The sequence below is a fragment of the Anabrus simplex genome, chromosome 1 (assembly GCF_040414725.1).
Source record: "Anabrus simplex isolate iqAnaSimp1 chromosome 1, ASM4041472v1, whole genome shotgun sequence".
NCBI lineage: Eukaryota > Metazoa > Arthropoda > Insecta > Orthoptera > Tettigoniidae > Anabrus > Anabrus simplex.
The window spans coordinates 1,305,209,946-1,305,233,671 of NC_090265.1; the positions used below are offsets into that span (position 1 = coordinate 1,305,209,946).

The 23,726-nt window shown below is 37.6% G+C and overlaps 1 protein-coding gene across 1 annotated transcript in view; it reads right to left on the reverse strand.

Annotated features, from left to right (window-relative positions):
• Nucleotides 1-23,726, reverse strand: part of para (paralytic) — a 947,817-nt gene that overhangs the window by 263,764 nt on the left and 660,327 nt on the right. The window contains exon 22 of the mRNA XM_067137715.2: nt 6,890-6,894. Coding sequence (XP_066993816.2) covers nt 6,890-6,894 — 5 coding nt within the window. The remainder of the gene's footprint in view (nt 1-6,889; nt 6,895-23,726) is intronic.

A 23,726-nucleotide genomic window follows, 5' to 3' on the forward strand; every position in this document is an offset into this window, starting at 1 on the left:
GTATTAAGAAATTCACAAACACCCAGTCCTTGAGCCAGAGGAATTAATTATATGTAGTTAAAATCCCCAGCCCGGCTGGGAATCAGCCAAGGGCTCTAAATGAGGGCCACTATGCTGACTACTGAACCAAAGAGCGAGACCAAAATTCAAGAATAAATGAGAAATACAATTCTTCCAGGTTGGATATCAACTAGCATCTCATAGAAAAATGATCAATAACCAAGCAATCCATCACCATTGATCTCCATTTAGGGCTGTTGCCTAGGTGGAAAATTCCATAACAGTTCTTTACCTAGTCTGTTCTTAAATGATTTCAAAGAAGTTGGAAATTTATCAAACAATTCCCTTGATAAATTATTCCAATTATTAATTCCGCTTCCTATAATCGAATATTTACCCCAATTTGTCCTTTTGAATTCTAACCTTATCTTCATTTTATGATCTTTCCTACTCTCAAAATCCCAACTCAAGCTTATTCATCTACTATTGTCATTCCAAGCCATCTCAACACTGACAGCTCGAAACATTCCCCTTGGTCAAGCAGCCCATTTCCTTACTTCCAAGGCTTTCCAGCCCAAAGTTTGCAACATTTTTGTAACACTACTCTTTTGTTGAAGTTGAAAATTATCCAAAACAAATCATGCTACTTTCCTTGGGAGTTTTTCCAGTTCTCATATCAAGCAATCCTGCTGAGGGTCCCATACATTAGAATCATACTCTAAAGGGGGTCTTACCAGTGACTTATATATGCAGCCCCCTTTACATCCTTACAACCCCTAAATACCCTCATAACTATATGAAAAGGTCTATAACCCTTAATCACAATCCCGTGTATGTCATTACCCCAATGAGAATCTTTCCTTATATTAATACCAAGGTACTTTCAGAGATCCCCATGAATTACTGACAACCCATCAACACAGTAATTAAAACTCAGAGGACTTCTCCTCTTTGTGAAACTTACAACCTGACTTTTCACCTCATTAACCGTCATACCAGTGCCTGCTGTCCATCTCACAACTGTGTCAAGATCTTTTTGCAGTCGCTCACAATCCTGTAAATTATACAAGTGAGTTAAGTAGGTGTCACACAGATGGGACATGCAGTTTCAGAAACTGTATAGTGATTTAATATTCCTCATACCATGTCATCTGTAATTAATGGCATGAGAGTATATTTGAGGGTAAAGAACATAGGTTTAAACAAAGATTTTCAAAGAGGAAATAGAGTGTTATGAAAAAAGTTGTTGAAGTTGATTAGTTCAGTAGGATCAAATGAAGAAAATGGGATAGAAAATCTTATAATCAATACTTTTAGTACTGACTAAGTAATGTTGACATTTCATAAGGATGAAGAGAAGTTGTTATGGATGCAGTATATAAAGAAAATGAGTTAAAAGGGAAAATGGTAGTTACAACTCCCTTACTCTTACCTACATCATACACAAAACAGGATGTATTTCAAAGCATTTATGATAATAATATTAGGGCAGACTTAGGTGTCTGGAGAATACATGCATGTACCTGGATGCAAGTAGGCTCATTCAAAAGTCGTAGATGAAGGAGAGCGGTTACAATCTAAAACAATCAGTAAGATTGAAATAACATATGATCATGTTTAGAGTACAGGGTGAGGGTAGGAGATGTACTGTCAGAACATAGAACGGGAGGTGAGTAAGATGGAACCCCTGTTCTTTATATCATCATCATCATCTTTATTGGCCACACTGGACCACTTGAGTCATTCCATGTTAACTTTCTCTTTTAAGGTTGTACTGTTTGGTTCTTGTGATCTGTCCAGTACTTTTCATTCATTCTCTTTATAATTTTCTCAATTTGTCTGAAATCTCTACAGCCCTTCTATGTGTCATTTCTGGTGAAAATTTGTGAATCATCGGCATGGTGTTAATTTTATTTTTGTTCTCTGCATCTGCTGTTTTGAGCCCACGGTTCTTTAGATATAAGAAACATGTTCAATGAAACTATCTGCAGTGATGTAGTGGTGTGCAGAATGCCCGCCCTTCTGATGAAGCTGCAAAGCAGAAACAAACTCATCAGGGTCGAAAGATGAATGAATTTGTCATAGTTTTAAGGTTATGGTCCTCATTAACTTTCTATTCAATCTTTTAGACATTCTATCTTACTAAGAATAGCTGAAGATAACCGTTCTTATCGGCTGAAACTAGTCCTAGTCTTGGTTACAAATATTGTATTGATTAGGTGGTTAATAAAAGAACCTTCATTAAGAAAGGAAAAAAATGCTCCTCCTTTGCCTCATACCTACTGTCTTCCACTCCCCTTCATTCCCATCCTCTACAGACTCCCCTCAACAACAGCAGACAGCCCTCACTGCCCAGAAGCGATCAGTCTAGCGTCAACACGGCGTGATAATGCATATAGGATGGAGCCCGCTTAGATGGATCAAAGGCTAGTGAGCGAGTACGCGAGTACTAATGATAGTTCACCCCCTGTTTTCGCATTCATTTAGAAGCATTTTTCTTTCTTTTTAGACTGCTACTAACAATAAAAATGAGTCAATCTGAATGAGTGATTTTCTGTATTACACACTCTACCGTATGTCTGACTCACTGGCTGAATGGTTAGCATTGAGGCCTTTGGTTCAGACGGTCCCAGGTTTGATTCCCGGCCAGGTTGGGGTTTTAATCGCGTGTGATTAATTCTTCTGACTCAGGGACTGGGTGTTTGTGTTTTTCCCAACACTTTCATCTTCATATTCAGACAATGCACTACGCTACCAACCACTACAGAAAAAACACAACAGTCTCCCCATTCATATAGTGTTGCGTCAGGAAGGACATCCGGACGTAAAACAGGGCCCATATCCACATGTGCGATACAGTTTGCACCCGTGACCCACAGATGTGGAAAAAGTGGTAGAAGAAGAAGACACTACCATATAAGCTCTGACCTGTGTTAAATAAGAATCCACCACATATGAAACAGGAGGAGTTCCCAAAACACTGGCCTGCGAAAAAAGAAAATTCTCTCTGGCAAAAGATTGAAGAGGCGATTTACCCTAATTTAGGTGTGCTAATTTCAAATATGTAAACCGTTTTGGCCTATCGTGCATAGTTTTTTTGCTATTTGAAATCCAAATTTGACATATTGTTGTAATTTCAATAGAAAACAGCATAATAGAGAATATATGGAATTTTAATGGAATATGATCAAACTGCAATGAATATACAAAAAAGTAACATGTTCATTGCTAGAATGTATGAATCTCACTACAAGAACACTACTGTTTGTTGCACTTTGATGTGAATGAACACTGTGTTGATTTGTGTTTGCGTTCCTCAGTAATGTTATCTCGCACTAGATACCAACAGTAATCTGACATCATGGAGATGTCCCATTGTCCCTGATACCTTTGTTTCATTTCTTTTAGATCCTGATGGAACCGCTCGCCAGGTTCCTCACTGAATGCTTTTAAATTAGCAGGAAAATAATCCAGATGACTGTGCAGGAAATGTAATTTTAAGCTCATGCAGCAAACCAATTTCTGGAAGTTGTACAGCATGGTTTCCACAATCTGTTGGTAGTCGACATCTTTAACATTACCCAGGAATTTGCTACAAACATCCTTGAATGATTCCCATGCCTGAAGCTGTATTTCATACTGAATGTCGGATCCTTCATAAGCTTCTGAATTTGGAGGCCGTCAAAAACACCTTCCTTAATTTTGGCATCCGACAGTCCTCGAAATTTCTGACAGAGATATTGAAAGCAGGGACTGACTCTATCCAAACTCTTCATGTACTGCTTCATAATTCCCAATTCAATATGTAAAGGGGACAATAACACACTTTGAGGATCAATTAATGGACGATTTGCAATGCTTTTTTCTCCAGACATGAATTGTTTCCTCTTGGGCCACTTAGACACTAACCAGTGACGATCCCTGTCCCAAGAGTCCCACTCACACAGAAAACATGGGAACTTTGTATATCCTCCTTGCTGCCCTAATATGATAAGGCACACTTTTAAATCACAGCACAGTAAACATCTGTGTTCATTGTAGTTCAGTTTCTGCAAAACCATAGATAAATTGTAATGGTTTTCACGGAGAGATGTTGAATGGGCGACTGGCACTGAAGCAAGTTTATTTCCATTGTTCAGAAGAACAGCTTTGAGACTTCTTTTACTGGTATCAATAAATAGATGCCAGTCCCTTGCTTCGTAAATAGTTCCAAGACAACGAATCAAGCCAGGGATATCACAGCAAAACACAAGTTTGTCTTCGTGAACAAACAACTACTGGAATTCTTCCTCCCAATTTCTGTAACAATATGAATTTGTCCCAGGAAGTAAAAAATTTCTCTTTTAATCTTGATCCTAAAAGTTCACTCTTGTCTTTAGTGAGGCCTAGGTCACGCATCAAATCATTTAAGTCATACTGATTATAAAGACGTGGAGTTTTATCCTCAACATCTGGTACAAAGTTATCATCATCATCACCAACCTCTGCACTTGAAGATGATAAAGTCACACTGTCTGGTAACTGTATTGGTGGTTTTAGGGCAGGAATATCGGGTCCATGTGATACGGGGGTTATGGCAGATGAAAGGCAGGGATACACAATGTGCTTTTTGTTTTTCGTATTGAACCGGGACACTTTATATACACAAAAATACATTTGTCAAAATAATTTCTTTGTTCCCGCCAAGCCATTGGGATTCCGAATGGCATTGATGGCAACAACCAATTGTACCATTGCCGCAGATTTTCTACACATGTTTTACACACAATATGGGGTGCAAAATTCTTGTCCTGATCACCTAACTTCATGTTAAAATATGCCAAGTACGCACTTTTTATAAATGGCATAATATTTCACTTCTGGCCTTTAATTGTATACTGGCCACATATATAACAGAAAGAGTTGGGATTGTTCACACATTTTTCCTCTGAACATCACCGCCACTTGCTATTTTAACACAAACTAATTCACTTATTCACTCAATCGACTTCAAGTGCATGTTGTAACTTGCAGACAAAGGTGTGAGACATGTTCTCAGATTCTCCTCTCAGACTATTGAGAAATGTGATCTTGGCATTTTGACCCTGTCTGACATTGCGCATGCACATGCACAAACTGCAGCTGTTCTAATTGTTCTTCCAGTGTTCCTGTGTGATCACCAACTCCCCTCCAAAACAGAGCACATACAATATTTTCTCTCAGACATGTCCATACCTGCATTCCATACAACCAATCCAAACCTCATTTAAAACAACGAAGTTCCATTAGCATAAACATGAGACGGACTTGTGACAAATCTGTACATGATATGAAACAACTGGTATTATTTTTTACATAAGGACAATAAATTTATACAATGTATATCACATACAATTACTTCTGCCGGATAATCTTCACAGGCCGGTGTAATTAACTCTCATATAGGTCAATTTCACCAAGAGAACAATAACAATTTCTTTTAGCATGATAATAATAATGTAACAAGACGAGTTCATTTTTACATATGTAACAACACAGTGTATATTTAGCATTAAGGCTCACAAGTGGATTTTGAAATTGTCGCACTATAATTTGTAATAACATTTTGTAATAATGCAGTGTGTATTTTGCATTAAGACTTACAACAAGTGAACTTTCTTAAATCATCATACTATATTTTAACATTTTAAACACTATGACCATACAGGATATGAGTGAACCACTTTCCTAGTTGTGGACGGCACCCATATGCCAAACGGGTGTGATTTTTGCACGTGTTTATAAAGAACTGCACATATCCCACACGGTTACTATCACTTGCTTGGGGGTAGTAGTTTATCTAGTGTCCACTAGAATGCAACAGTTATCGGGAAGTTCAAACTGAGATGATAAAAAGGGCAGTTTCTCCTTGCCATGCCCTCAACTGAAACATTCGATGTGTCGGGTGCTGAGCGCACCAAATCTGTCACACTGTCAACTGCATTACTGTACAAACATGTCCTCATGCCGGCTCAATGATAGTGATATCTTGGATATTTTTTCACAAGAAGTGGGTGTGACAGTGATAAAGGCTCTGCTTACAAACAAGATCATGTATGAAGTGATAGTTCGGCAAGATTTTTATTTGTTACATCACTTTTGAATGCAAGTTTTTAACTACACTATTTTACTCCAAATACAAATGATAGAAATACTTCACCTCTCCAGAAACTTGGGCTTATTTTTTGCTTACACAAAGAGACGCAGGCAGATGATTCACCGATACCATGAAAAGAAATTAGATGGTAGTGCAAAGAGTGAAAAGTTGGACTTACAACAAGTGAACTTTTAAAAATCATCACGCTATATTTTAACACTTTAAACACTATGACCATACAGGATACGGATGCCCAATGTTTTCAAGGCTACTACCTGTATACCAAAACAAACTATCCTAAATAGATCAGTTTTGTATTTCAAATGTAATTTTGTTAATTTGTGGCTAAAGTAGTCACAGTAAATGATTCATTTTTATTGTTTGAACAGGCTTATTAGTATAACTTAAATGTAAAAGTTCTCTTTTTCCTGTACACATTTTTGTGTTTTTATAAGACTAGTATAATTAAATTACATTCGATGTATATTTTCTGATCAATGTTTTCATTTTGGATGGCTGACACCATCAAATGATACAAAAATAAGGTATGTACTATGTTTCACTGTTGTGTAATCATGTATTAAAATTCAGGAAAAAGACCCAGTTCACTGCCAGGATCCATGTTAAAATATGGTAGTGTTGAAAGTGTTAATGCACATTTATTTTTCACAACACACCATCTCTTTTATGTATAATATTTTTATAGTAATGTAATAGAATATATCTTTTTAATTTATTTGTTGACCAGCTATGATGGTCCAACAGGAACCAAACATGTTCTGGTGTTATAAAAAAATATTTTCATTATTTATTAATAGTGTAAAGTCTTTAACAGTGTACTGAAAAGTAGAAAAATATAATTTTCTTTTAGGAGTAAATTTTTAATGACTCCTGAATCAAGTAAGGTATGTATGGTTGATATACGTCTTGGATTTTACAGGACAGTATTGTAATACAGTTATTTATCCCAGAGTCTGAAAGAGCTTTTCAGGACTTACAAATGTCATCAAAATTGACAATATGTGCCAGTTTTTACTTCATGCAATAGGTGTTATGAAAGATAACTCCTTTATCCACATGCCTATTAAAATTTCTTCAGATGAAAATTATCATTTGACCGTAGAAAAGAAGTGGGTACCAATTTTTGGAACATTTATAGAGAGCAATATAGAGTGTATGCTTTTTTTACTGTGGCTGAATATGTTCTCCAATTCCCCAGGACTAATGCTTCGCTTGAGAGTGTGTGCTTCCGCTCATGAATTCATTTTGAAGCTATGAAAGAAATAGGCTACACACTGACGTAGTTAAAACAAGTTTAGCACTTAACACTTATTTTTCAGCGTTATCATGAGTCTGTTTTTGTGAAGTATTTCAGTATGTCAAAATGAATGCAGGATTTAGTAAATATGAAAATACCTGAACAACAGATTATACATGAAAAAGATATACTGTATTTAAAAAACAGAATATGTTTTGCTGATGAAAGAACATCATCAGATTCTATTAAATCATACTTATAATTCTTCATCTACTTCTTCTTGTTATTATTTATTTATTTATTTATTTATTTATTTAGTTTGTTTCGACCCATAAAGGATCACATAAAGCAAATTATGAGTTGTTGTTATTATTATTATTATTATTATTATTATTATTATTATTAAGTTGGAATGTGGCAAACCCATCACCCAGTGGGAAACAACTGCAATCAGCCAAACGAATACTGTCGGTAAAACCACACTGATTTGAGGTAGGAGGAAATGCATGCCCTTAGCCCTGAACACCTGGGGAGATAGCGGCAGCAGCTCTAAAATGCTTGGCGACAGGCTATGTGACAAGCTGGTCATGAAAATGCACAGTTACGATCTTATGGAATGATGTCTTTCAGATTTAGTACCAAGGATGTCCCTGTAAACGATGAGCATTGGCAAAGCCTGGTCAACATGAGAAGCATGCAAGGGTTCCAATTACATGGGCAGCAATGGCTAAATAAGCTAGCCAATACAACCCATCTTGCTTCACTCAATGACAGCACTATGTCTAGGCAGTACAATGATCTGTCAAAGACTCTTGAAAAGAGACAGATTGATGCTTGTGCAGTGCAAAGAACATGTTTGATTGAAAAAGTCGTATGACATCGGATGTGGGTACAAACTTATATACAATGGTAACCATGTAACAACCAGTGGCATTGATATTGTTGTATCAGCAAAGTTTGTCTAATAAAGGTTATATACACTTCAGATGGAAGAAACACTTTTTCAGCACGTACATCTTGCAGACATGCCAGTCACAGAAAGGAAGACCATGCAAGCCACCATGGACATGGTTTCTGGGAAAAGAATGCTGATAGCCAATAAATCCTTGATGATGCAGAAGCCTGTATCCTGTTCATGACAAACACCTAGTTCAAAAACCATGATTCGCATTTAATTACATACTGCAGCAGCACAACTGCACCAAAGATCAATTATATCCTCGTCAGGTGTTGAGACCTGAAAGACAGGTTGGACACAAAGGTTGCGCCATGTGAAACTGTTGTGACGCAACACTGACCAGTCATCTGTAAGTTATACAACAAGTTATACAACAAACTCTAAATTCCGAACATGTCCTTTGAGGAAGACCAGCAAGAATCAGGGGTAGCACTTAGAGGAGAAAGAGGTTGAGGTTATTGTAGGAATAACACTGCCACTGATTACAAAAGTCGAATAAAACTGGAACAAACTGAAGGAAGTTGCTCAAGATACTGCATGCACTGTTCTTGGGGCAACAAAGCCACGATGGAGAATAACTGACAAAAATTTATGGCTTTGGAGTGATGAGGTTAGAAATGCAGTATGAAAAAAGGCACCATAGATGAATTACATCCTCGCCAGGCGTCGAGACCTGAAAGATGTGTTGAACACAAAGTTAGTACCACATGAAACTGTTGTGATGCAACACGGACCAGTCGGAAGTTGCATATCAAATCCCTAAATTCCAAACATGCCCTTCAAGCAGGACCAGCTTTACCACAAGTTTCTTGCTGACAAGACACTGCCTTATTGGAATGTCTATCATTCTAGCCCACAGCGATACAAAGAAGATCATAGCTACAAAATTTTTCTTTGTTACATTAAAAGTGTCTGTTTGTCTTCAGGCTCATAATAAATAACAGCTTACCTGGAAGGAATGAAAGAGAAAAAAACATTCAACAACAATTTGAAGAGTGTCATGAAGTCAATCATTTTTAAAACCTTTTAACCGTAAGACAAACAGACATTTTTAATGTAACAAAGAAAAATTTTTAACAACTATTCCAATGAATAGATATAGTTTTTAAGCTGACCAATTATGTAATCATCCAGTCTCATTTCATTAACACATTAACCCCACATTGTTCTAATATCATTTAATTTCATTGGTATTCTAGTAGTTTTTAAGAGAATCAGTGTACTAGCAAATAACGTGTTTAAAAACTTAGCATTTCACCTAAGCTTTAATAACAGCTGAAGATGTTCCCAAGTGAGAACGAAACATGTACTGTTTACAAATAAAAATTTGCTAAAAGGCAAATAAAAAGTATCAAAAAGGTGGAAGATTTTCAATGTTGTAACTCTCTGTAAGTGGTATGTTCCGAGCTGTCAGTGGAGAGATGGCATGGGAGGACATCAGTAGATGAATAAGTTTGAGTGGCGTTTTTAAAAGTAGGAAAGATCACAATATGAAGATAAAGTTGGAATTCAAGAGGACAAATTGGGGCAAATATTTGTTTATAGGAAGGGGAGTTAGGGATTGGAATAACTTACCAAGGGAGATGTTCAATAAATTTCCAATTTTTTTGCAATCATTTAAGAAAAGGCTAGGAAAACAACAGATAGGGAATCTGCCACCTGGGCGATTGCTCTAAATGCAGATCAGTAGTGATTGATTGACTGATTGATTGATTGATTTCCATTACTTACAGCCTATTTTAAGTGAGATATTAATTGGTTTTAATACAAAATTTCCTTGAATGGTATTCAGACACTTTCAACATGTTTCACCAACATACATACAAACAGACTGGCATACAAAAAGACATTAAATGAATGTCAGTTTTTGCATTCATTTGATGGAAAATGCATATATACAAGAAACTTTCATGATCTCAATAAGAGTACTTACCGAACATTAATTTTTATTTGTGTAAACCTGAGTGTAGTTCAATATATGTAATGAATAGGGTAGGGAACAAACACTGATGCCATCTGTAGTGTAAACCATGTCTTAACAGCCTATTTTTCACTGTAATGAAACTGCCAGCCACCAAGGTAAGCTTTTAAGTATAGGGGCTCATAGAATTGCTTGGCACTAACTCTGGGCTGAGAATTAATATTTGACATTTTTTCATTATTGTTGTGAAGATATTTCTCTTCCAATAACTCTCTTTACTGGTAAAGCAAACACAAATTTTGCTCATTAACTTAATGAATAATGTCCATTCACTTCAGTGAAAGGATGCATGCATTTCTTGTGATGTACACAGCACATCCACACATCTTTATAGAAGGCAAAATCATGAAATGAACAAGTAGCAGAAGACACTGTAGAAAAGTAGCTCTAGTAGCCTTTTCTAGATTGTACATTTTTTAACAATCTTTTATTCTCCTAACTGGAGTAGCGTACATAGAATTTCGTCACAGGAGGGGTAAGAGGTTCGTATTTAAGACTTGTTATTCAAATGGAATTTACTGGTATTACAATTAATTATGTTTACTACTATGAACTACTAGGTCTGAAACATGTCAATGAACACAGTATATTAAAAATAAACTGTTTGAATTAATGGATTACAAGATATTAGAATCATTCCGTATTGACTGTTTCCACTTTACAAAGGATTTTTTTCCCTCAAGTTTTTCGCTCTCCTCTTAACTATTTGTGATGGTGACTCAGCAGAGACAAGACTGTCATTTTGAAATTTTAGCACAGTGATTTCGTCCTGTCTTTTAATTATAACACACAATAAATTTTAGACTAAGAGGTCCACAACCTCGCCATAATCACCTATTGTTTGTTTCTGTCATGTCTCATTTGTTTTCATTCTTTTCTTCATTATGTTTTAACACATTTTTAGCATCAATTATGTAAAAACCTTTAACCCTTTTTTCCACTGAAGATGGCTCAAACGAGTTGAAACATGTTTGACTATTATTGTTCCATCTAATGATGGAGATGTGTATATATTGAATAGAAGGACATATTCAATTTCATTTGTAAAGTGAATTAATGGAGGTATGAAATTCACTCAGGATGATGAAGGCAACACCACATTAAATTCACACTCTATGAAGATTTCTTACATATTGCTTAATTTTACTTTAGCCTATTATTGTGATCAATACAGCTGTTTACAACAAGTTCCAATACTTGATAAAATTAGCACGTACAGGATCTCTCACATAAACCTAGACTGAACGCATGGTATTTGTACTCCGAGCTATGGCAGCTGCAGTATGGGAGGCATGTGCATTGTTCTTGACCTTGCAAGCAACCTCCACGTGATCAACCTGGCAAGCATCAGTTGCCAGTCTGAATTTCAGCTGTTAACATGGTGAGAAAGTTATCATTGCAACACCATATTTTCGTATGTAAAAATTCTGGTTTCATCTTAAAGGTCGTGTGAACAGTCATTATTCTTGTATTGGTGTGCAGAAAATCCTAGTGGTGTTTATTAAGTCCTTCAATATGACAGGAAGATTGGTGTTTGGTGTGCTGTTTGCACAAGACAAATAATTAGGCATATTTTTTTTGAGACAATAGTAAATGCAGAGAGGTACCAAGATCACATTTTGACGCCATTCTTCATCAGTTAACGGAAGAAGAAAAAATGCATGGGTGGTTTCAACAAGATTCAGCCCCTGCTCATACAGAAGAAGATTCCCTTCTTACAATCTCAGAAGTGTTTGCAGACAGAGTGATCTGTGTTCGCCTATTTCCCACTTGCTCTCCAAATCTAACAGTGTGTGATTTTTACTTGTGCGGTAAACTAAAAGAAAAAGTATATCGAACAAATCCTCACATATTGGAGAAACTGAAAGAAAACATTATGAATTAAATCAGAAACATTACAGTGGCAGAACTCACATGTGTCAGTCAGAATCTGGTTACCATATACAATGCCTGTATAACAAGGAAGGAAGACCATTCCAGCATCTTTTATAAGGTAAGATTTCATGCAAGATTGTATACACGTTTAAACCAGGGTGGCCGCAAGCGATATAAGTTTGGATGAAGCAGCTGTCATAGTGCAGTAGCACAGAGTACAAACACCGTGCATTCGGTATGAGTTTATATGAGAGACTCTGTATAAACTATATAGTAAATAAACATGGGGATTCACAATGCAAAGTCCAAAATTATTATTGGTATATACTATCATTACTAGGCTTTTATTCTTTCTGGTCACATGTATTACTCTGAATGTGAGAATTAACAAAGGGATTCAGTTAATGATATTTATTATGTATAGTTTTATGTTCAATAAATAAACAGAAGTGCAAATGTTCAGGGTTAGGGGTGCGGTTAAACCCGGTAAACACATGCCTCTCCCCCACTTACGTTGCCACTGACTACCGGTATCACATCATTTAACTGAACCATCTACGCTACATTATTTTGAATACTGTACCCTAATTATTTATTTTTTACATTGAAAATGAGCCGCTATGAACTATGTATTAACAACCAATCTCATTCTCAGCATTTAGATCTTGTTCGGTTGCCGGCCTTGACATCCTGCCAGTATCTCTTGAGACCATCTATTAGTGCCTTCTTATGCTCTTCACCCAAAGGAGGTCCAAGTCTTCTAGACTCTGATTCCAGACTCTGATTCAACTTAAAAAGGCAGAGCTTTTGATTATTTGTCTAAATTCAGCCCTGTTGCTGATTTTGTTTTCAGGGAAACTGCTCTGTTTCAGATCTTTCCCACATTCTTGAGAACCACCTTAACTATGTCTTTTGATTTTCTGAAATTCCAGTTTTTCTTAGTTGGTCATTAGTCATACTGAAGACATGCCAATAGAACAGAAATCTTCTATTTTTAATTGATAATGTCATCAGTTCTGATCTTGTTTGTTCATCACTTGACCTCAAATGCACCTGCCTATCAACCCACCTGTTACCCAGAATCTTAGGTAATATCCTTCATTCCCTTTTTTGCTAATTGAACAACTTGTTCCTGTCTGCTCATAGTCAAAGTTTCTGATGCATATAGCCCCTCTGGTTTAACAACTATAAGTTTGCTTTCTGTACTCAACAACTTTTTACTATGAGTGGTTTTCATCATCTGATTATTATTATTATCATCTCTCCTTTACATTTTTCCTCCTTTGATAATCCATAGCATTAGTAAGTATTCATTCTCATTCATATCTGTAAATAAAAGGCATTCAGAGGCATGATAGAAGACATGAACAGCACGATAGGTGAAGCTCTTCATTTGCTTTCACACCTTGATTTAGCACTACGATTGCAAACTTGAGAAAAGTATATCTTTACTTTGTCTACCTGTGTATGTAATGTAAATATTCAGTTCATCATACACTAAATAAATATCTGTATATGAATTAATTAAAAAGCCAAATATCCTATTTGACCTTCTAATTCCCATCTTTAGAAATGTCAAACCAAGTCATAATTCGGATTTTCATAATATTCACAGCACCTTTTCTCACCAGCTATCTCTTTTCCCATATCCTTCAGCCCTGCCTTAATTCCCCCTTCCCCTCCAACCCCTCTCCTTTCCCTGATCCTTCCTCTTGCTCCATCCCCTCGCCCCGCCTCTCACCCCTTGTCTCGCCCCTTCCTTTTCCTTTGAATCTCACAACCGTTAGTATGAGGCACACAACAATACGCCACACACCACATGCCGCAACGAGAGGTAAGACTCATATAACCTATGCCATTTGACTATTCAGGTTAACTTCATGGACACCGCAATGAATTGCAAATTTATACCAGCCACATAAGAATGTGTCAGTTTTAACCATATCTTCATGTGCCATCCTGACAATGTCCAACAGCATTTCAGCATGGTTTTAACAAGCACTACGGGAGTATTTCATTTTATTTATGTTGGTCGATGTGGAAACACCATCTAGCAGTTCTGCGTCAGCTGGTGGTTATTTACAGTGGCGTCCAGTGGCTTGCATACTGCTAACACCACTCAAGTAGATTTGGTGATTGATGATCTGACTACCAGACGAGTTGGCTGTGTGGTCAGGGACGCGTAGCTGTGAGCTTACATCCGGGAGATAGTGGGTTCGAACTCCACTATCGGCAGCCCTGAAGATGGTTTTCTGTGGTTTACCAATTTCACACCAGGCAAATGCTGGGGCTGTACATTAATTAAGGCCACAGCAGCATCCTTCCCACTCCTAGGCTTTTCCTACCCCATTGTCACCATAAGACCTATCTGTGTCAGTGTAACATAAAGCCAAAAAATTGATTATCTGACTACAGAATCAACATTTACCAGTTCCCATTTTGCAATTGAAATTGTAATGATTATCAATGATGGAACTAACAATTCTATGAATATTAATACAAGAAAGAGTTTGGATGATGAGCATACTCCAGATGCTAAGAATTTAGAGCATAATTTATTTTTCAAATTTTACACATAGTTCATCCCAGATTTTAATGTTAATTGTGTGTTTGTACATTAGTTTTTATGTCAATTGTGTATTAGATGTATTACATTAAGGCTGACGATGGCCAGCCAAAGCCGAAACTAATCCCTAGTTTAGTAATGTAATTCAGTAATATTGCATATCATAGTATTGAAAAAGGTGGACGATTACGACATTAATTTAGTAATTATTATTGTTGGGAACTAGCAATTTGAAAATCTTGAAAGCTAACATTGGAATTTAAAGTGTTATTTTGCAATAAGAGTGCATTCCTCTTTTGTTCACTGAAAACTCTGTAGTTTAATAAAATGCAAGCCTTACAATAAATTTGAAAAGTATTCTTGAATGAGCATTTGCATAACAAATTCTCCACCTCTGTTTACTTCAGTCCCTAGCACCCTTTCCATTATACCTTCTAGTCTGTCGCCATCCACATGATCCAAGCCTGGCTGAGGTTTATTCATGTCTCTTGCAAAGATATGCAAAACTGCAGTAACCACCTGAGCTGTTTTCAATTTTTGTCTTATACCTAGAGACAAAACGGGGAATAAACATTTCCAGACTCCAAAGAGGCTTTCAACATATTTCATGTAGTGGCATTATGTTCCATCCTGGCCATCTTGCTGCAATATTCTTGATTTTTTGATTTGCATTAGCCACAGCCAGCACATTTAATGAAAATAACTCCTACCTATTTTTCTGTATTGCTTCGCAGAATTTTGCTCTAGGAGACTGCTTTCTGATGTTGGTACAGTCACTGGCACCAATTGTTCTAGGAAACTTGACAATTCTGTGAAACTATTACTTACTGACATGCCAGTTTCCTCTGTTGCTAATTTTATGTACTGTGGAGCAAGAGAACCTACCACATCTGTCACATGCAATGTAGTCTGTGAAATAGTGGCCTTAGGAATTCCTCCAAAATCTCCAAATTTAACAAGCATAATACTAGAGGCAATGTTATTACTAGCTGATTGAGATGTTATACAGCATGATTTCAGAAATTGAAGGAAGTTACTTTGTTTTCTAAAATGTACACTTTTGTCATTAACAGTTCAAAAACATTTTTTTTACATTTTTACCTTTTTGTTGCATAATTTATTCTAGCTGCGATTTGCTGAAATAGTGTTATGGCAGTCTGTTTCATGAGGACGGTTTGAAAAGTTCTCGGAATCACCGCTAGATGTCAGTGCTAGAGCAACGAGGTCCCCGCGCAATAATCACACATGCTTTGTGAGTGAACACATGGCGCATCAGTGCTCTAGCTGCAGGAGTGTGGTAGTGACGACTCTTTGTTGTTGTTCCCGCGTAGTGATTTGTGACAATGGAAAAAACCGAGATTCGAGCAGTGATTAAATACTTTGTAAAGTAAGGTATGAAAGCAAAGGAAATTCATGCCGACTTTCAGAACACACTGGGGGACTCTGCTCCTTCATTTTCAACTGTTGCAAGTGGACCAGCGAATTTAATTTTGGTCGGGAGAGCTTGGATAATGATCCGAATAGTGGACGGCCAATATGTGTTACGACCCCAGAATTTATCGCAAAAGTGCATATAATGGTATGGAGGATCGTCGACTGAAAGTGTGGGAGATTGCTGAAACTGTAGGAATTTCTCCAGAATGGCTATATTATATCTTAATCGAAGAATTGGGTATGAAAAAATTATCCGCAAGATGGGTGCCGCAGCTCTTGACATTGGACAATAAATGCACCACATTGGAAATGTCCGAACAAAGTCTGGCCCATTTTCAGTGCAACCAACAAGATTTTTTGTGCCGGTTTGTGACTACAGATGAAACTTGGGTCCACTATACCCCAGAGACAAAACAGCAATCAAAGCAGTGGAAACATGCTGATTCACCACCACCAAAGAAAGCAAAGGCAGTGCGTTCGGCCGGAAAGGTCATGGCCTCAGTTTTCTGGGATGCACAAGGTATTCTGCTGATAGATTATCTTCCTACTGGCCAAACAATTACATGGCAATACTATGCAAACCTCCTAGACCAACTACAAGAAAAGATACATGAAACAAGGCCTGGTTTGGCAAGGAAAACGGTCATCTTTCATCAGGACAATGCTCTGCCACACACAAGTGTTATTGCCATGGCAATACTTCATGAACTGGGGTACGAATTGTTGCCACATCCACCTTATTCATCTGATTTGGCACCATCAGACTTTCATCTATTCCCCAAGCTGAAAATTTTCCCCAGTGGATGGAGATTTTCTACAAGGGAAGAACTGACAGCCGAATTGGAGAGGTATTTTGCAGGCCTGGAGGAATCTCATTTTCGAGATGGGATCAAGGCATTGGAACATCACTGGACCAAATGCATTAATCTACAGGGAGACTATGTTGAAAAATAAAAGCAGTTCCACCGAGGTAAGATACTTAATTCTAGTACATTCCGAGAACTTTTCAAAGCACCTACGTATTAGTCTAAGCCTGTTTGAAAAATCAGTTTAATTCCATATATGAAAGTGGCATGCCCCTGATCACAACATTTCTGGTGGTCGTGGTTATTCAATAATTTGAAACACTTCTTTATCATTGCAAAGTATTTCTTCAAAGACCTCAAAAATATTTGAGATCCATTTGTAGTGTCATGTTTTACTGTTATGTAATTTTTTTCTTTGCTAATGGCTTTACGTTGCACCAACATATAGGTCTTATGGCAATGATAGGATACAAAAGGGCTAGGAGTGGGAAGGAAGCAGCCATGGCCTTAATTAAGGTACAGCCCCAGCATTTGCCTGGTGTGAAAATGGGAAACCACAGAAAACCATCTTCAGGGCTGCTGACTATCTCCCGGATGCAAGCTCTCAGCTGCGCGCCCCTAACCGCATGGCCAACTCGCCCGATGTTATGTATTCTTAACCTTCAGTTTAAATGGCAGATGAGTGGCAGTAAAATTAATCTCTAGTTAAACTGAGGATTAAGTTTTACAATATGCAACTGACAGATACACCAAGTTTAAACTGAACCAACAGTTTAAACCTCTATTACAACACCAGCCCTTATTGAATTATTTATGAAAACGACCATCCATATCATTTCAAAGTTCTAATTAATAAGTAATTCATTCTAATAAAAGCTACATCATATTCACTGTTGTAAAATATTTCTTGACATCGTGAGCTGAAAATAAAATCTGCATGTGTACATACATGTCTTTATGATGAAAGTAAACCAACCTATCTATCATGAGGAGCAGGATCTAGTCCAATATTCTTCTTCCTTGGCATTTTACCGTTGAGATGCAGGGTTCGCATATGTCTACATTAGGCCTTTCACTTCATCCAGTCGATGGTATTAGCAGGTTATGTGCCCACATACCACACATCTTCACTACACAATCCATTGAGAATTTTCTTGGCCTTCCTCTTGGTCTCCATCCATCAGGGTTAAGTGGGAGAGCTTGCTGCACAATGGATGTTACATTAGCTCTGGCCAGGTGCCCTTACCAGCGAAGCCTTGTCTCTCACATCTTGTTGTGTATTGGACCGGCTTTGAAAAAGACCAGGGTGGTTTCATTCCTGATGTGATCAAGTTGCGGGACTCCCAGTTATCATCTTAGTGTCTTCATTTCTACGGCATGAAGCATTTGCTTGTGTCTTGCAACTGAAGGCCAAAACTCCACTCCATAGAGAGAGTTACTGGGCAGACAATCATGTGGTGTGTCTTTGATTTCAGATGCACAGATATCTTCCTGTTGCAAAGGACACCTGTAACCTGCTGCCATTTAAGCCAGGAAGCCTTTACTCAAGCCTGAACATCCTGGAGCATGCCAGCATCTGTTTACAGGCCATGATATCTGAACTTGCAGGACTTTGCAAGAAGAATTTCATTGGTCAGAACTGTACCATCTGTCTGAGTGCCACATTCCAGATATACAGTCCTTGATAGGTTAAGCTGCAGTCTGAATACATCCACCCCTTCTTTCTACTGACTGAAAAGTTTTTCAAGTCTGTACAGGGAGTCACAAGCCAGCATACCATCATCAGTATAAAGCAGAGACCATGATTAAGGGTTCTATATGTATACAGTCACAGAGTCCATGCAGAGAAAGAACAGCAGCAGTGATTAATTTAAAACGTTAACGGACAATGAAGCTGATAGATTATAACACCACTTAGTCGAGCAGCTCTTCTTCTTTCTCTCAATTCTTCCCAACCCAAACTTTGCAACATTTTTGTAATACTACTCTTTTGTGGGAAATCCCCCAGAACAAATCTAGCTGCTTTTCTTCGGATTTTTTTCCAGTTCTTGAATCAGGTAATCCTGGTGAGGGTCCCATACACTGGAACCATACTCTAGTTGGGGTCTTACCAGAGACTCATATGCCCTCTCCTTTACATCCTTACTGCAATCCCTAAACACCCCCATAACCATGTGCAGAGAACTGTACTTTTTATTTATAATCCCATTTATGTGATTACCCCAATGAAGATCTTTCCTTATATTAACACCTAGATACTTACAATGATCCCCAAAAGAAACTTTCACCCCATCAACGCAGTAATTAAAACTGAGAGGGCTTTTCCTATTTGTGAACCTCACAACCTGACTTTTAACCCCATTTATCAACATACCATTGCCTGCTGTCCATCTCACAACATTTTTGAGGTCACGTTGCAGTTGCTCACAATCTTGTAACTTATTTATCACTCTATAGAGAATAACATCATCCGCAAAAAGAATTACCTCCGATTCCACTCCTTTACTCATATCATTGATATATATAAGAAAACATAAAGGTCCGATAATACTGCCTTGAGGAATTCCCCTCTTAATTATTACAGGGTCAGATAAAGCTTCACCTACTCTAATTCTCTGAGATCTATTTTCTAGAAATATAGCAACCCATTCAGTCACTCTTTTGTCTAGTCCAATTGCACTAATTTTTGCCAGTAGTCTCCCATGATCCACCCTATCAAATGCTTTAGACAGGTCAATCGCAATACAGTCCATTTGACCTCCAGAATCCAAGATATCTGCTGTATATTTCTGGAATCCTACAAGTTGAGCTTCAGTGGAATAACCTTTCCTAAAACCGAACTGCCTTCTATCGAACCAGTTATTAATTTCACAAACATGTCTAATATAATCAGAAAGAATGCCTTCCCAAAGCTTACATACAATGCATGTCAAACTTACTGGCCTGTAATTTTCAGCTTTATGTCTATCACCCTTTCCTTTATACACAGGGGCTACAATAGCAACTCTCCATTCATCTGGTATAGCTCCTCCGACCAAACAATAATCTAATAAGTACTTCACATATGGTACTATATCCCAACCCATTGTCTTTAGTTTTCCCCAGAAATCTGATCAATTCCAGCCGCTTTTCTAGTTTTCAACTTTTGTATCTTATTGTAAATGTCATTGTTATCATATGTAAATTTTATTACTTCTTTGGCCTTAGTCTCCTCCTCTATCTCGACATTATCCTTGTAACCAACAATCTTTACATACTGCTGACTGAATACTTCTGCCTTTTGAAGATCCTCACATACACACTCCTCTTGTTCATTAATTATTCCTGGAATGTCCTTTTGGAACCTGTTTCTGCCTTAAAATACCTAAACATACCCTTCCATTTTTCACTAAAATTTGTATAACTGCCAATTATGCTTGCCATCATATTATCCTTAGCTGCCTTTTTTGCTAGATTCAATTTTGTAGTAAGTTCCTTCAGTTTCTCCTTACTTCCACAGCCATTTCTAACTCTATTTCTTTCCTGTCTGCACCTCCTTCTTAGTCTCTTTATTTCTCTATTATAATAAGGTGGGTCTTTACCATTCCGTACCACCCTTAAAGGTACAAACCTGTTTTCGCATTCCTCAACAATTTCTTTAAACCCATCCCAGAGTCTGTTTACATGTTTATTTACCATTTTCCACCGATCATAGTTACTGTGTTATGTAATTTATATGTCCATTTTTAAGATATTCACTTAGTGGCCTAGCCATTCTGATTTTACAGTTCTAGCAGTGGATGTGTATATTTAAACTGAATGGGTTAGCTGCGCGGTTCAGACTGTGTAGCTGTTAGCCTGCATTGAGGAGATGGTGGGCTGGAACTCCACTATTGACAGACCTGAAAATGTTTTTCTGTGGTTTCCCAATTACAAACCAGGCAAATGTACTGCAAACATGGCCACTTTCCTTCCAGCTCTAGTCCCCTCCTATCCTAATGGTGGCAAAAACTTGTCCAAGTTGGCGCGACGTTAAGTTACTAGCAAAGAAAATATGTAAATTTCAAGTGTACTTCTCAGTACTTCAAATAATGTTTGGAAAGAATACAGAAAAATATTAATATATTTGGATTTAATTTCCCCTTTTCAATCCAATCCTGTTAATTATTTCCATATTTCAATACTAAACATCCTCAAATACACAGGGCATTCGAATATCTGTAGACCATCTGACTGGGCAGCAGGTATCTTAGCAAGTCATGATCCCTGTATGTGCCATGTTTTTTTTTTAAATCTTCAAATACCACAGTAATTATATATAGCAAGTAACTAGAAACATGTTTACTGTATGTATAATCTGAGCATGCAAATATGTTATGCATCAAAATATGCTATACAGTACTAAAACTTGGCCATCTCGAAAGTGCATGTGTGTTTGTAGATGGGGCATAGCTCCAGCATCACATGTTCCCAGTAGTGAAACGGAAGTTGTGCTGTGCAGCTGTTGTTTGAAACGGGTCTCTCAACAGAGGAGAAGATGCTTGTGGTTGAGTATTATTTCCAGTCATATGGAACTGGTCTTGAGAGGGGGCCAACCAAGTTTGAAAATGGTGGAAGAACAGTTCCAAGAGAGATTTATAGAGATGATGCCAAGTAACACAGTTATGCTGTTAACTTGCTTCCTTGGTTTTGGGTAGCCAGATGTTATCGTCCGGAAGCTGCTACATAGTGCATATGTAACAATACGGTATACAGTTTCAGCACATGGCATAACAGGCCTCTGTTTCATTAAAAAAGAGGAAGGTAATGCTCTTAACATTACCCAAGAACTCTACAGGGACACGGTGATTGGACCATTTCTTCAGGATTTGAGAAGGTTCTGTCATGCAAAGGGCCTTCATATGAATAGACGAAGGTATCAACAAGATGTTAACCAGCCATACAGCTCAAGAATCTCTAGTCATTCTACAGGAAAACTTTCCAGGATGAATAATTTTGTGTGGTAGGCTACTGACTTGCCATACTTGTCCCATTCCTCTGGTCATACACCACCTCATGCCTACCAGTGAGGAATGTTATAGGAAATCAAACCAAGAAAATTTGCCACCATTATGTGAGCAAATCATCTCCTTTTGCGAGAGTCTGCAGTGACCTCTGTTCCAGGATATGTTTGAGAATCTGCACAAATAATATGAACACTGTAGTCCGTGGTGCTTTGAGCTCTTGTGCCATGTCCTGGGTTGGTGAGTGGCCAATGCTTTACCATCTTTCTGAAAAGGTGGACCATTACGACCTAAGTTTAGTTATTATTGTGATCACAATTCAATACGGATCAAAACTATGAAGTTTATATCCTATGATCCTTGACAGCTGAGAAGAAATGTAGGAATATTTATACTCAGTGGTTGGACTGTACAGAGATGGTGGTGCCCTCTGGGGTAATGGGGGTTCTTCTTGTCCTTTTAGTGCTATTTTCCAGACATTTGATAATTGGCCACAGAAGTCTAAGAAGCAAGATAGGTTGTGTGTTCTCTTAGGATCGTAATATAGTAAGTGAGATTGAATCAAGGTGTAGTAAAGCTAATGCAGTGAGCTCGCAGTTGCGATCAACAGTGTTCTGTAAGAAGTCAGCTCCTGGATGAAACTATCATTACATTGGTCTGTTTTCAGACCAACTTTGCTTTATGGGAGCGAAAGCTGGGTGGAATCAGGATATCTTATTCATAAGTTAGAAGTAACGGGCATGAAAGTAGCGACAATTATTGCTGGTACAAACAGGTGGGAACAATGGCAGGAGATAAAGGGTATGTTAGAAATGAACTCTATGGGTGAAGCTGTACGCATAAACCGGCTTCGGTGGTGGGGTCATGTGAGGCGAATAGAAGAGGGTAGGTTACCTAGGAGAATAATTGACTCTGTTACCGAATTAGAGGGAGACCAAGACGACGATGGTTAGACTCAGTTTCTAACAATTTAAAGATAAGAGGTATAGAACTAAATGGGGCCACAGCACTAGTTGCAAATAGGGGATGGTGGTGATGTTTAGTAAATTCACAGAGGCTTGCAGACTGAATGCTGAAAGGCATAATGGTCTATAATGATGATGTATGTATGTATGTATGTATGTATGTATGTATGTATGTATAACAGTTGAAACAAACAACAATCATCAATTTGTAATGCATATAATGTCATCATCTCCAAATTCAAGGCTACAAAAACAGAGGGAAACCATGCCTAAAAGGAAACCATGCCTAAAAAATTTTTGCCATAAGAATGCTTACATCAAGAATGAAGAAACTTCTAATTCATGAAGATTGGTAAACAGCTTGTTTAATAATGATCCCAGAAATGCAGAATTCATGTCTAAGAGACAGATACCTCCTGTTATTGCAGCTGTTATGTTTCAGTAAAAACAACAGTCAGATTGAAGTTGACCTGCTGCATAAAATAAAGCCTGTAATTACCATCTCGGAAACAATTTCCAAGAAACTTTCACCCTATTCAAAAATATTTGCACTGATGAAAGTTTGGCACACTTCAAGGGAAGACTTTTATTCAGTCAGTTTATCCCATCAAAAAGGCGTTCATTACCTGTGATTGTAAGACTGGACATATGTTGGATTTAACTGTGTTTATATAGAAAACTACAGCAATAATTCCTGAATGTTAATTTGTAGTATAATATGCAGTTGTTCTGACACTGATTGAGAGGTAGTTATACTGTAGAAACGCCATACACCGTGGATGGAAA